General features: G+C 41.2%; 1 protein-coding gene across 1 annotated transcript in view; it reads left to right on the top strand.

Moving 5' to 3' along the window:
- SPTLC3 (serine palmitoyltransferase long chain base subunit 3) overlaps positions 1–13,043 on the top strand; it is a 96,713-nt gene extending 83,670 nt beyond the window's left edge. Inside the window, exons 9-11 of the mRNA XM_060257660.1 lie at positions 3,067–3,202; positions 10,938–11,067; positions 12,211–13,043. Of these exons, the coding sequence (XP_060113643.1) occupies positions 3,067–3,202; positions 10,938–11,067; positions 12,211–12,324 (380 nt within the window). The 3' untranslated portion in view covers positions 12,325–13,043. The remainder of the gene's footprint in view (positions 1–3,066; positions 3,203–10,937; positions 11,068–12,210) is intronic.
- Positions 13,044–13,548: the final 505 nt, after the last annotated feature.

The following is a 13,548-nucleotide window of genomic DNA, read 5'->3' as shown; positions in this document are numbered from 1 at the left end:
TCCTCATTCAGGGATTGTTATGCAGCTGCACCTACTATTCAATGGATGAGGTAGGTGGGGAGGAGGGGGGTGCGTCAGAAAGGCTGTGCTCCTGTGAGCTCCTGCTGAATTCAAGGTCCGCTTCTAAGCATTTCACTAGCAAAACAACACGGAACGCTTCTTTTCCTTTCCCGTCTTTTGTCACCTTAGGAGCTCCTCGATTTACGGATCTCGAGCAGCAGAGAATCCTTGCTGCTTCTTTGTTTTTAATAGCAAGAGATGGGCAGCTGGGGATGTGTTGCAGCTCCAGGCCCTGCATGAGGAAATCTTGAAAACTGCTCCCCTACAATGGTTTGTCAGACGGTCCTTGGAGGAAGAGTGGGATCAACAGTGTGCAATAACTTCGTTCAGACAAGATCTGCCGTCTCGATGGGACAGGATTCTGCATGTTTTGTGTTTGCCTCATTTACACCCTACCTTTCCCCGCAGTGGGGAACCAAAACACCCAGGGGGGCTCCTATCAGGCCCCCGAGCCACTGGCTCTTGTCTGCTTCCTTCTCCCTCTCTCTTGCTTCCTTCTGCATCACAGCTTGCTTTGCCAGGCTTGCTCAATCGCACAGGAGCTACAGAGCAAAGCCTCTTTTTTTTCCCCTCCATTGGCTGAGGCTCCTCCCTTGAGCAGGAAGGGGGGGAAGGCAGATCTTGCTTTTCCAGGCTCTCTCAAGCACAGCAGAGCTACTGAACCAAACCTCTCTTCCTTCTATTGGTTGAGGCTCCTCTCCCTCCTGGTCCCTTGGGAAGGAAGGAAAGAGTCAGAGCTTCCTTCGCCCAGTTCCCTGCATCCCGTGGGGGAAATACAAAGAAAGCCCCTTTAAGACCAACAAGTGCTAATGTTTTAAGCATGTTTTATTTTTAGTTTAAAAAAAAAACACCTTTAATTGTGTTTGTCTGTGTCTTTTATAAAGTGTCTATGTCTGCTACCTAATCTTAAATAGGTACACACATGGCCCAGCCTGACAAGGCTCAGTTATGTCAGATCCGTCCCTCATGACAAATGACTTTGACACCCCTACCTTACATCATTCTCCTCCAGTTTGGTGTAGTGGTTAGAGCCAGTTTGGTGTAGTGGTTAAGTGCACAGACTCTTATCTGGGAGAGCCAGGTTTGATTCCCCACTCCTCCACTTGCAGCTGCTGGAATGGCCTTGGGTTAGCCATAGCTCTCATAGGAGTTGTTCTTGAAAGGGCAGCTTCTGTCAGAGTTCTCTCAGCTCCAACTGCCTCACAGGGTGTCTGTTGTGGGGAAGGAAGGAAAAAGAGATTGTGACCGCTCTGAGACTCTGAGATTCAGAGTATAGGGTGGGATATAAATCCAGTACCAGTATTCTTCTTCTTCCATTTTATCCTCACAACGTCCCTGTGAGGTAAATTAGGCCAGGAGTGGCAAAGTGAGGATTTGCACCTGGTGCCGCCCCCCCCCCCCCCAGATCCTCATGGAACCCTCTAACCAGCCTAGGCCACATGGACAAGCTCTCTGGACACCATTCCTGTGAATAGTGACTCCATGGAATCCCCCAAGTGCTGTTATACATAGCTTCTAAAGTCATCACCGTATTAACTTTTGTGTTTGCAGATCAATTTAGCACTAAAAGAATTCAATTGTGACTAGAGATGTAAAATTTCCAGAAATTTTGAAGCTCGGAAAAAAACTGGGGTTTTTTTCCAGTTTTTTTCGGGGGGGGGGGAGGAATGGAAATTTTTGGAAAAATTGAAAAAAATACTACATTAGCGCTTCTTTTTTCTTTTCCAGATTGAAAGACATTCTGTTACTTTAGGAACATAAAATATGATTATGGACAGTTTTACTTGGCATGAAATTATCACAACTAGCATATTAAAAATATAGTGTCTCCAAACAACTATTACAAACAGAATTTACTTTTAAAATAATATTTATTTGTAATTGTGATAAAATGGAGCAACAATCTCCTGAACTGTTTACTAGTTTATGTGGAAGAGACAAAAAAAAACCTCCACAAAAGAATTTTTAAAAATCCAGAAGTAACAATTATTCATATTGCCTCTCCACAGTATTAAATGAAAATTAAAAACTCATTCTCATAAAAAGAATTGAAGAGCGGGGAAGTGCAGTAGAAGGGAGTGTAGGACTAAGTTTCAATTAATGGGCATGACCTAGGACTTGCTTGTCCTCAGTGCACAGAATTGAGAATAATCTGATACCACACATATTTTTTAGAAATGATTTGGAAAATATTTGAACACCTTGTCTTAAAATATTTTATTCAATGTGTTAAAACAAAATGTTCCATAATCAATTTTTTTCTTTTCTTTTTTTCAATTATTCCAATTTTTCGGAAAAAAAACAAAAAAGTCTTCAGAGAAAAAACAGAAGAAAACCAGTTTTTCCCCAAATTTTTCCGGTTTTCTTCCGGGCCTTCACATCTCTAATTCACTGCACCTCAAAAAGGATATTATAGCACTGGAAAAAGTCCAGAAAAGGGCAACTAGAATGATTAAAGGTTTGGAACACTTTCCCTATGAAGAAAGGTTAAAACGCTTGGGGCTCTTTAGCTTGGAGAAACGTCGACTGCGGGGTGACATGATAGAGGTTTACAAGATTATGCATGGGATGGAGAAAGTAGAGAAAGAAGTCCTTTTCTCCCTTTCTCACAATACAAGAACTCGTGGGCATTCGATGAAATTGCTGAGCAGTCAGGTTAAAACAGATAAAAGGAAGTACTTCTTCACCCAAAGGGTGATTAACATGTGCAATTCACTGCCACAGGAGGTGGTGGTGGCTACAAGCATAGCCAGCTTTAAGAGGGGATTGGATAAAAATATGGAGCAGAGGTCCATCAGTAGCTATTAGCCACAGGGTGTGTGTGTGTGTTTGTGTATTTTGGCCACTGTGTGATAGAATGCTGGACTGCATGGGCCATTGGCCTAATCCAACATGGCTTCTCTTATGTTCTTAATTGTGACACATGTTTTTTTTTGGGGGGGGGGGTGCTATTCTATCTTAAGTCTGTGAATGCAGTGATTTCTGACTTCACGGTTCCTGTTTCAGGACTTCAAAGAGTCCGGCAACTAGCAGAAAACACAAGGTACTTCAGAAGAAAACTGCATGAGCTGGGCTTCATCATTTACGGCAACGAAGATTCTCCTGTCGTCCCTCTGCTGATCTATGTGCCTGGGAAAATTGGGTATGTATCTTCTGCTAAGGAGCCCTGTGGTCCAGAGGGGTAAAGCTGCAGTACTGTAGTCCAAGCTATCTGCTCACAACCTGAGTTCGATCCCGGCGGAAGCTGGGTTCAGGTAGCCGGCTCGTGATTGACTTAGCCTTCCATCCTTCTGAGGTCGGTAAAATGACTCCCCAGCTTGCTGGGGGGAAAGCGAAGATGACTGGGGAAGGCAACGGCAAACCACCCCGTAAAAAGGACTGCTGTGAAAATGTCGTGATGCGACATCATCCCAGAGTCGGAAACAACTGGTGCTTGCACAAGAGACTACTTTTACCTTTATCTTCTGCTACCCCAGATAGCTTGATTAATTTTTCGGAGTTCATCTAACGCTGAAGTTGCAAGGTTTTTTGCTTTGTTTTTAATATGCCCTTTGAAAATCCAATAGCATTTTTCTTTTTTAAGATTGCCACATCCGAGAATTCTTCCCAAATCAGGCCGATTTCCCACTCGCTTTGCTGTGGTCTCACACTCCTTTTCCCTGTGGTTTGTTGTTCAGTCGCACAGTCGAGTCTGACTCTTTGCGACCCCATGGACGAAGTCACGCCAGGCCCTCCTGTCTTCCACCATCTTCCGAAGTCTGCGCAGTTAGTTACATCAGTAACACTGTCCAGCCATCTTATCTTTTGCCGTCCCCTTCTTCTTTTGCCTTCTGTCTTTCCCAGCATCGGGGTCTTCTCCAGTGAGTGCTCCCTTCTCTTTGGGTGGCCAAAGTATTTGAGCTTCAGCTTCAGCATCTGACCTTCCAGGGAACAGTCTGGGTTGATTTCATGTTAGTCATATCAGTAACGCTGTCCAGCCATCTCCTCTTTTGCTGTCCCCTTCTTCTTTTGCCTTCTGTCTTTCCCAGCATCAGGGTCTTCTCCAGGGAGCACTCCCTTCTCATTGGGTGGCCAAAGTATTTGAGCTTCAGCTTCAGCATCTGCCCTTCCAGGGAACAGTCAGGGTTGATTCCCCTTAGGACTGACTGATTGGATCTTTTGCACACGCTGCTGCGAAGCTTCGACTTGCTCCGCCTCTTTCTCAAGTTCTCTCCATGGCTTCGAAATCCGGTTTTCAGAGAATCCTACAGCCACGGAGAGAACTTGGGAAAGAGGCGGGGCAAGTTGCAGCCTTGCAGCAGCGTGTGCAGAATTGGGCAGAAGTACTGCAGGAAAAAGGAGCGTTAGACCGCAGCAAGGCTAGTGAGGAATCAGCCTCCGTTCAATGTTCTCGATAATCTTTTTAAAAGCGTTTCGCCAGCTGGCCGTTCCTCAGCAACAGCTGCCTCTGTCGTCGGTGAAATCTTTGCTTGGAAATTCTCGCTTACTGCTGTCATTGATGGGTTGCAATTCTAGCAGGAGCTCCTTTGCATATGAGGCTGCGCCCCTCTGATGTAGCCAATTCTCCAAGAGCTTACAAAAAAGAGCCTTGTAAGCTCTTGGGAGGATTGGCTACATCAGGGGGGGTGCGGCCTAATATGCAAAGGAGCTCCTGCTAGTATTCTACCCCTGGTCATTGATGAAGGTAGGAGGAAGAGGTGAACCAACCCATGTCTAAGGCTTTCAGGGTCTCCCTAAGCAAAGCCACACGGTGTTACAAAGTGGAAACCAATGGACTCAGAAAGATGTGACTCCCCTTACAATATCAGTGTTTGCCTCGCATGTCCCCATTGTTTTCATGTATGAGCCTTTGTACATCATGACTGACTAAGTGTTGGTATTCAGCTGGTGGTGGGTAAGATCCTAGGTGGATGCATGGCGGCCCACCCAGACCTATTTTCCCCATCTGTTTCTTTCTTAAAGTTTGGTGTAGTGGTTAAGTGTGTGGACTCTTATCTGGGAGAACCGGGTTTGATTCCCCATGCCCCCACTCCTCAGAATATGCCAAAAAAAATTTCAAAGTTATCATTTAACAACACGCTGCAGAAGAATGGTAAAATTCCAGACCGACAGCCTATGCAGGACTCTTAAAGCCAGAAAACTGTAATGGAGATTCTTGCATCTCCTTTTTTTCTTTTTTTTTCCTCTGCAGAATTATTTACTGTTACTGACTCATTTATATGTCTTATATTTAGTTCAAATACTATGCAAATGTTTCCTGGAGGGGAGGGGGGATGGGCATGATGAGGATTGTTGCTTACATAAGAATATATAGTTAATTTAATGTTAAAAGGATAAAATAGGTCAAAGTGCTGTTATACTTAGACCAACTTATTGACTTGGCAGTAATATTGAGTTATAAAAATAAGACGAACAAGAACGTATAGGATATTAAGAAGACAGAATCAGATAGTTTAAGTTAATTAGATATAGAATAAGAATATAGATATAAGTATAGAATTTAGGACATAATATTTAGGTAATAGGTAGATAAGATCGATAGGGGATAGAATAGTATAGAATAGTTCAAGTTAATTAGTTATAGAATAGGAATATAGAGCTAAGCATAGCAGACAGGACGTAGTATAAATTAGTAGGTTAGTATTTAAATTTGGAACTTTGATATTTAGGAATTAGAACATAAGAACATAAGAGAAGCCATGTTGGATCAGGCCAGCGGCCCATCAAGTCCAACACTCTGTGTCACACAGTGGCAAAAAATGTTATATACACACATACACTGTGGCTAATAGCCACTGATGGACCTGTGCTCCATATTTTTATCTAAACCCATCTTGAAGGTGGCTATACTTGTGGCCGCCACCACCTCCTGTGGCAGTGAATTCCACAGTTATTAAAATTAATAACTTTACAATAGAATAAAAGTGCAAGTTAAATTGTTATATTTGATAAGTTTTTATAATATATACTTCATAGCTGAACCTTTTCAAAAAAAAGAGAAAAACAAGTTAAGAGAGTATTTAAAACATTTTGAACATTATAATGTAGCAAAAGTAGAAAAGTATATTATATATCATAAAAAAAATACGTTCATACGAAGAGTCAATATGACTTCAGGATTCCAGGTAATTTCTCTAAATGTCCACGGGCTAAACAATAAGATAAAATAAAAGAGAATTTCAACTGTATTGACAAGGTATAAGCCAGATAGCACACTGCTACAAGAAACACACCTAAAGAAATGAGAAGGCAAAATATTGCCATCAAAATGGTTTGGTTCATATTACCATGCACCTGGCACCTCCAAGGCTAGAGGAGTGGCCATTTTATTCATTAAGCGCATACAATTTGAGCTGCAACACCAAACTAGAGACCCACAGGGCAGATACTTATTTGTTAAAGGAAAATTAAATGAGTAGACAACAACTGTTGGTTCCATTTATGCCCCTAACTCCTCACAAATTGCATTCTTAACACAGACGTTAAAGAGGCTACAAGAGTTTCAGGAAGGAGAAATTATACTTACAGGAGACCTCAATTACATAATTCATAAGACTATGGATAGATCAGGGGAAAAAAACAAAAAAAAAAGAAAAACACAACAAGACACTTCATACAGAACTCTATAATTTAATTCAACAATTTTGCCTTATGCGACATATGGAGACATAAACATCAGTCAGAAAGAGATTATACATAGTATTCAGCCCGTTTTAAAACTCACACGAGAACTGATTACTTGCTTTTATCACAGTCATTGGTTAGCAAAGTTATATCTGCAGATATTGGCATTAAACAATGGACTGACCACGCCCCAGTGCTGGGCCAACTAACAAATTTCACACAAAACAGAACACCCCCACACTGGTCTTTAAACAAATCAATATTATTAAGAGAAAGTGTACAACTGCAAATATCACAAGAGATACAAAATTTATTTAAAACCAACAAAATAACAGCCCATAAGATGGGATGCATTTAAAGCCACTCTCCGTGGTCAAATAATCTCCATCTCTTCATACCTGAAAAAGGAGAGAATGTCACAAATTACTATTATTCAAAACAACATTAAGACCTTAGAAACACAACACAAGCATACAGGTAGCAATTGCATTTATAAAAAACTATTGGCAGAACGTAGATTATTAGAAACAATAGATAACACAAAAATATTAAAAGATTTGCTATTTGTAAAACAACAACATTGGAAAAGATCACACAAAACGCTGAGGCAACTGGCATGGAAAGTTAAAGAAAAAAAGAGGGCAAAACAAATTTTTGCAATTAAAGATCCAAGTGGTAAAATGCAGGTAGATACAAAAAATATTATACAAAGCTTTACCACTTACTATACAAAGCTATATACCTCTAACCAACCCAATACTGATGCAATTAAAGAATATCTGACTACAAATAAAGCTATCCCAAAACTGACTCCAGAGCATCAGAAATTGTTAGAAGCACAAATAACGGAAAAAGAAGTAAGCAAAGCCATTGGTCCATTAAAAAACAACACAGCACCAGGAGTAGATGGCTTCCCTACGGAATTTTTTTAGGTTATTCAAACATGACTTAGTAGAACCAATAAAAGACCTATGTACTGAAATCTTAGAAGTTGGCATAATGCCCTCTTCATGGTCAGAAGCAGATATCATTGTCATTCCAAAGCCAAACAAAAATCACCTGGAAACATCAGCGTATAGACCAATTTCTTTAATAAACACAGATGCTAAAGTTTTTGCCAAAATTTTAACAAACAGATTAAAACAAATTTTGCCAAACTATATTAATGAAGACCAAACTGGTTTTGTGCTCCATAGAAATATGACAGACAGCATACGACAATTATTAAATATTATCCAACATTGTCAAAGCCAAAAAGCAGAAGCTATTATAATAACACTTGACACAGAAAAAGCGTTTGACAATGTGGTATTCCACTATTTACAACTTCTTTTAGACAGAATGGATTTTGGACCCAAATTTGAATTGGCAATCAGCGCTATATACAGAAATCCTACTGCAAAAATAAAGATAAATAATCATATATCTACCCCTATCAAACTACAAAAAGGAACCCGACAAGGATGCCCGTTGTCGCCACTTTCGTTTAATTTAGCTTTAGAACCCTTAGCACATGACATTCAGAAAAACTCCACTACACAAGGCATACTAATTGGAAACAGAGAAATGAAAATTGGTCTCTATGCTGATGATATTATACTATCCCTAACTAATCCAATAAAATCTATTGAGGAATTACAATCTATTATTAGTAATTTTAGCAAAATTTCAGGACTTAAATTTAATCCGAATAAATCAGAAATATCTCCAATTAACCTCACGAACAATACAAAAATGCAAATTAATAAAATAACCAACTTCTCCTGGATTACAAAAACTATGTGATATTTGGGAATCCAAATCCCACTTAATTTACACCATTTATTTCATCATAATTTTTACCAATTGCATCAAGAGGTATGTAAACAATTAAAAGATTGGAACAGAATTTTTTTAACTTGCCCCAATAGATATCATTTAATCAAGAACTTTAACCTTCCCAGGTACCTTTTTCTTTTTTGTTCGATCCCAATAAAGATTGTACCGAAAGATCTCAAAAAATGGCAGCAAGAAATTAACAAATTTTTGTGGGCACACAAAAAACCCAGAATCCAACATAACACTTTAAGAAGGTTAACAACAAGAGGGGATATAGACTTTCAAGACTTAGCTTTTTATTATGAAGCTGCTAATCTAACACCAATAGCAAGAGCAATACATGAAAACACAGGAAAAGACTGGGAATACATAGGACATAGTGCTTTGTTACCCAACAAAATTTCAGATGTACTATGGAGCCAACAATTGATAAAAAAAAATTATTGAAACAAAATGTTTTCCTAAGTACATTTTTAGAAAGGAAAATTAAATTGGCTCCAAACTGTCAAGCATCGAGGTTCTGCATTGCATAGTATCTTAAAGGTTACATCAAAGGCAGGGTTACAAATAACTTCAAAAGAATAATAGAAAGATGCAAATTACATTGACGGTTCAAAGGCTATTATCAACTATCTCTTTGGTCACTAAGGAATGGCAACATCTTTTTTTCTCACACATTCTCTACTTGCCGATAAGACCTGTTGGTGAGAAACTGTGGGAGAGGCATTTTACATTACTATTACAAGGTTACTTACACATCCTGAAATGGTGAGATTTATTATGCAGGGGAGAGCTACTAGTAAAAGAAAGAGTACAGGAATGGGGGGGGGGAGGGAGAACGAGAGAAGTATTTCCAATTCAGTATTCAGAAATAGCATGCTTTACACAAACATATCTATTCTAGCATCGTTCATTAATCAAAACTGGTTTCCCCCAGGCCAAGCCACAAATGAGTTCATTGCATGGCGCAAGGCAGGTTTATTTCGACTCATTGATATTACAGCTAAAGGAAAAATCTTAACAAAGCAAAAATTAGAACAGAAATTAGGACACAAAATAATGTGGTACAGACACCTGCAATTACAACACCTGATAGAATCTGTGCAAATACAGCAAAGAATGCAAAGACCATTAACTGAATTTGAACTTTATATTAAAAAACATTTAGGAGGTGTAAAAGGAACGATGTCTAACATATACAGAATGCTAGTCAAATCTGCAGAAGAAAAAAACTACCACCTACCAAAAGCAATGGCACAAGGATTGCAAGCTGGAATTCATACCAGAAGAATGGGAAGATATATGAACCTCGAAAGGTCTAACCTCTAGTATATTTAGTTTAAGATATCAATCCATCAAAACATTAATGGGATGGTATCTCCCTCCCAAAACAATGAATAAAATAAGTAAAAAATACAAACCACTATGTCGCAAAAACTGTGGGGATCAGGCAGACTATATACATACATGGTGGTCTTGCAGAAAAAGGTCAAAGTTTTTGGCATAAAATTAATCATCAAATTATGGAAATCACAGGATGCAAATTTGATTGCATGCCTGAAAATATGCCATTAAACAAGGAGGTAACTAACATTCAGAACTGCACTTATACTGCTGTGAGCATTGGCTCCAGATAATATGAAGTGAATGATCAGATGAAAGCTGACATCGAAACGCAGCTTCGTAACCAAGGGAACGTGTTATCCCTTGGTTATCAGCCGCACTTCGTATCAGCTACACGTATAAAGACATTGCCTTAATTTTCTGCAAAGTAACCTTGACTTTGTTAGCAACATCATTACTAATTTGGAGAGGCTTCTTCGCATCTATCAAGACTTTTCACCGTTCGGAGTCTTCGTTCCGAGTGGACCCTTTCATTACATTGTGAATGGGCAATTGCCTTCATGTAAATGTATATTGTAAACTGCAAGAATGTTTGTTGTACGTCATAAACTATGTAGTGCTAAGCACTGACGATAACGAGGCATCCTGCATTGATTGCATCTAGTTTTAAGAAGTATGTTCTGCAGAGGGCTTCAGCATCGTTCAGAAACGACTTCACATGACTAATTTATTCTTTAGTAGAACACGGTTCCCTCCTGTTCTATACGTATAGGCTGGCAAGTCCCATTTCACTGTATCTGAAGCCGTGTGTGTGCACACAGAAGCTTATGTGCAGAACAGAATGCTGTTGGTCTTAAAAGTGCCACTGGATTCGAACTTTCTTCCATCACAAATTTTATTAGTCCTGAAGGTGTCCCTGGGCTCTTTCTCCTTTCTGCTGCCTCGGACTAACACAGCTCCCCATCTTGATCTATCCCTGATCTTAAGGAGGGCTTTTTTTTTAACACGGTATTTGCAGCGATACAAATTATAATTCGTGCAATAAAATTTCTATGGGAGAATTGACTTGTTCTTCTCACTTACTCACCCAGGGCTTTTTCAAGACTCATGTTAGCAAAAAATATTGGCGTGGTTGTCGTGGGCTTCCCAGCAACTTCGCTCACAGAATCCAGGGCTCGGTTTTGCGTCTCGGCTTCTCATACTCGAGAGATGTTAGACAAGGTAAGCACAGCCCCGGGACGGCCTGCATCACGGGTGGGCAAACTGCGGCTCGGGAGCCCCATGTGGTTCTTTCACACATTGTGTGGCTCTCAAAGCCCCCACCACCCCATTGGCCAGCTTGGAGAGACATTTGTCTCTTTAAATCACGTCTCCAAGCCAAGCCAGCCGGTGGCTTGGAGAATGCAGTTAAAGTTGCTTTCTTTCCACCTCTCCCCCCGTCTGTCTGCCTGCCTGCCTTCCCTCGCTTCCTTCTTTCCTTCCTTCTCCTTCCCTCCCTCCCTTCCTTCTTTTCTTCCTTCTTTCCTTCTCTCCCTCCTTCCCTCCCTCCTTCCCTTCCCTTCCCTTCCCTTCCCTTCCCTCCTTCCTTCCTTCCTTCCTTCCTTCCTTCCTTCCTTCCTTCCTTCCTTCCTTCCTTCCTTCCTTCCTTCCTTCCTTCCTTCCTCCCTCCCTCCCTCCCTTCCCTCCTTCCTTCCTTCCTTCCTTCCTTCCTTCCTTCCTTCCTTCCTCCCTCCCTCCCTCCCTTCCCTCCTTCCTTCCTTCCTTCCTTCCTTCCTTCCTTCCTTCCTTCCTTCCTTCCTTCCCTCCCTCCCTCCCTCCCTCCCTCCCTCCCTCCCTCCTTCCTTCCTTCCTTCCTTCCTTCCTTCCTTCCTTCCTTCCTTCCTTCCTTCCTTCCTTCCTTCCTTCCTTCCTTCCTTCCTTCCATGCTCTGTGATGTTGAAGGGAAAGCAGGGAAGAAAACCCACTCCATGCCTCTCCTAGATCGATTTCCCTCTAGCCTTATGCCACTCTCACGCTCCTCTTCTCCATGGGGCTTCCATCAGATTTCACAATATCTGCCCCAGGGCTGCAACTGGCTTCGCCTTTCTCGTGCGGGAAACAGAAACCGGTTTTTAGAGGATCTTGTTTGCTGCGCAAAAGAGGCGGAGCTAGTTGCAGCCCCGGGGCAGATATTGTGAAATCCGATGGAAACCCGGCCGAGAATTGGAGCGTGAGAACGGCGTCAGGCTAGTGGGAAATCGGCCGTGGTCTTTTCGGAAGCACGAAGGCATGTCGGGGAATCTCTGTGTTAGACGTTAAGCTGAAGGAAGAGGAGCTTCATCGTCCTTTTAAACGTTTCTAACGTTAGTCCAATTGCGCTTGCAGGTTCTGCATGCTCTGGATGAACTTGGTGACTTTCTGCATCTGAAATACTCCCGGCACCCCAGGCCGCCTCGTCCCGAACTCTGCAATGAAACAAGCTTTGAACTCCAAGATTAAGCTCCTGTCCCATGAAGAAAACACGTCACCGGGGGAAATAAGGAAATCTAGGAAGGCCTTGCTTCTTTTCTAAAGACAGTTTTTGCTTCTCTGTTAACTCAGTCAAGGGAAGCGCTGTTTGTGTATTACCGGGTCAGATTCTGTGAGCGAGAGACTGGAATATTGCCACAGGTTTATCCCCCACTGAGAAATATGTATTTTATTATTATTATTATTAATATTAATATTATTATTTTTTGGTGCAAAGAAAAGACTGTTCTGTTAAGTCCGTCGCTACTATGCAGCCACTGTGTGCCTTTTAACAGGCAGGTTTTGGATAGTTCTTAATAATGGTTACAATAATTTTTTTTTTTAAACAAAAGAATTACTTGCCGCATAGAGTATTTAAGTAAAATCTCATTTGTTGAATTGGCTTTCACGTGCAGAAGGGGCCATGGTGTCTTTGCTTCGTACAGGGATTCAGCACCCTGAGATGACCGGTGCTTGCGGGTGAGAGAATGGCCGTTCGGGACCTGACCTGACGTTAGCCATTTCCAGTGGACGGGATAGGGAAGTTAAAAGTTCTTTTCCAGATGGTGTTTCCAAAGAAAACACCTATTGCGGCCTTCAGTTTGACAAGAAAGGGCAAGCCACAAGATGCTTAGGTATCCATACATCTCGGTTGTGATTCTTACACAGTTAATGCACTGAAATCTTACAAATAAAAACTGAAATCCTTTTTTATTAGTGTGTTTGACCTTTCACACGAGTTCTTAGGCTTCTCATGTGCCTTTTTCACAACAATTGAACTTTTCTGTTGACACGGCATGCCTTCGCAAGCACACAAAGTTGAATTGACATTTGTGAGCCTGTTTTCTGTTCTCGAACTATTTCCAGGTTTGATAAACGCCTTTGTTAAATAAATAACATTTTGGCTGTTTGTTACACAGAATATAATACTCAGGGAACGTGCCGTTTTGTGGCCCTGTCAACTGTTGGACAGAAAGGCCTCTGGCTCCTGTTTATATTATTTTTAAGAAAGGTTCTCTCGCACAATTGGATAGTTAAGGTTTGCTATGAGGTCAATATCGCTATACAGTTTGTGGGAGGTTTTCTAAAAGTTACAACTGTTAAGCAGTCTTAAGTGCCCGAGCGATCCGAAAAAGGGCGTGTGAGAAAAGGCTTTTGTCGCCGGGTTCCTTGCCGTTGCGCCAGACGAACCCCGAGAGATGATTCGTTGGGACG

Source organism: Heteronotia binoei, chromosome 1, assembly GCF_032191835.1.
Source record: "Heteronotia binoei isolate CCM8104 ecotype False Entrance Well chromosome 1, APGP_CSIRO_Hbin_v1, whole genome shotgun sequence".
Classification (NCBI taxonomy): domain Eukaryota; kingdom Metazoa; phylum Chordata; class Lepidosauria; order Squamata; family Gekkonidae; genus Heteronotia; species Heteronotia binoei.
This window is presented reverse-complemented; position numbering and strand designations above follow the sequence as displayed.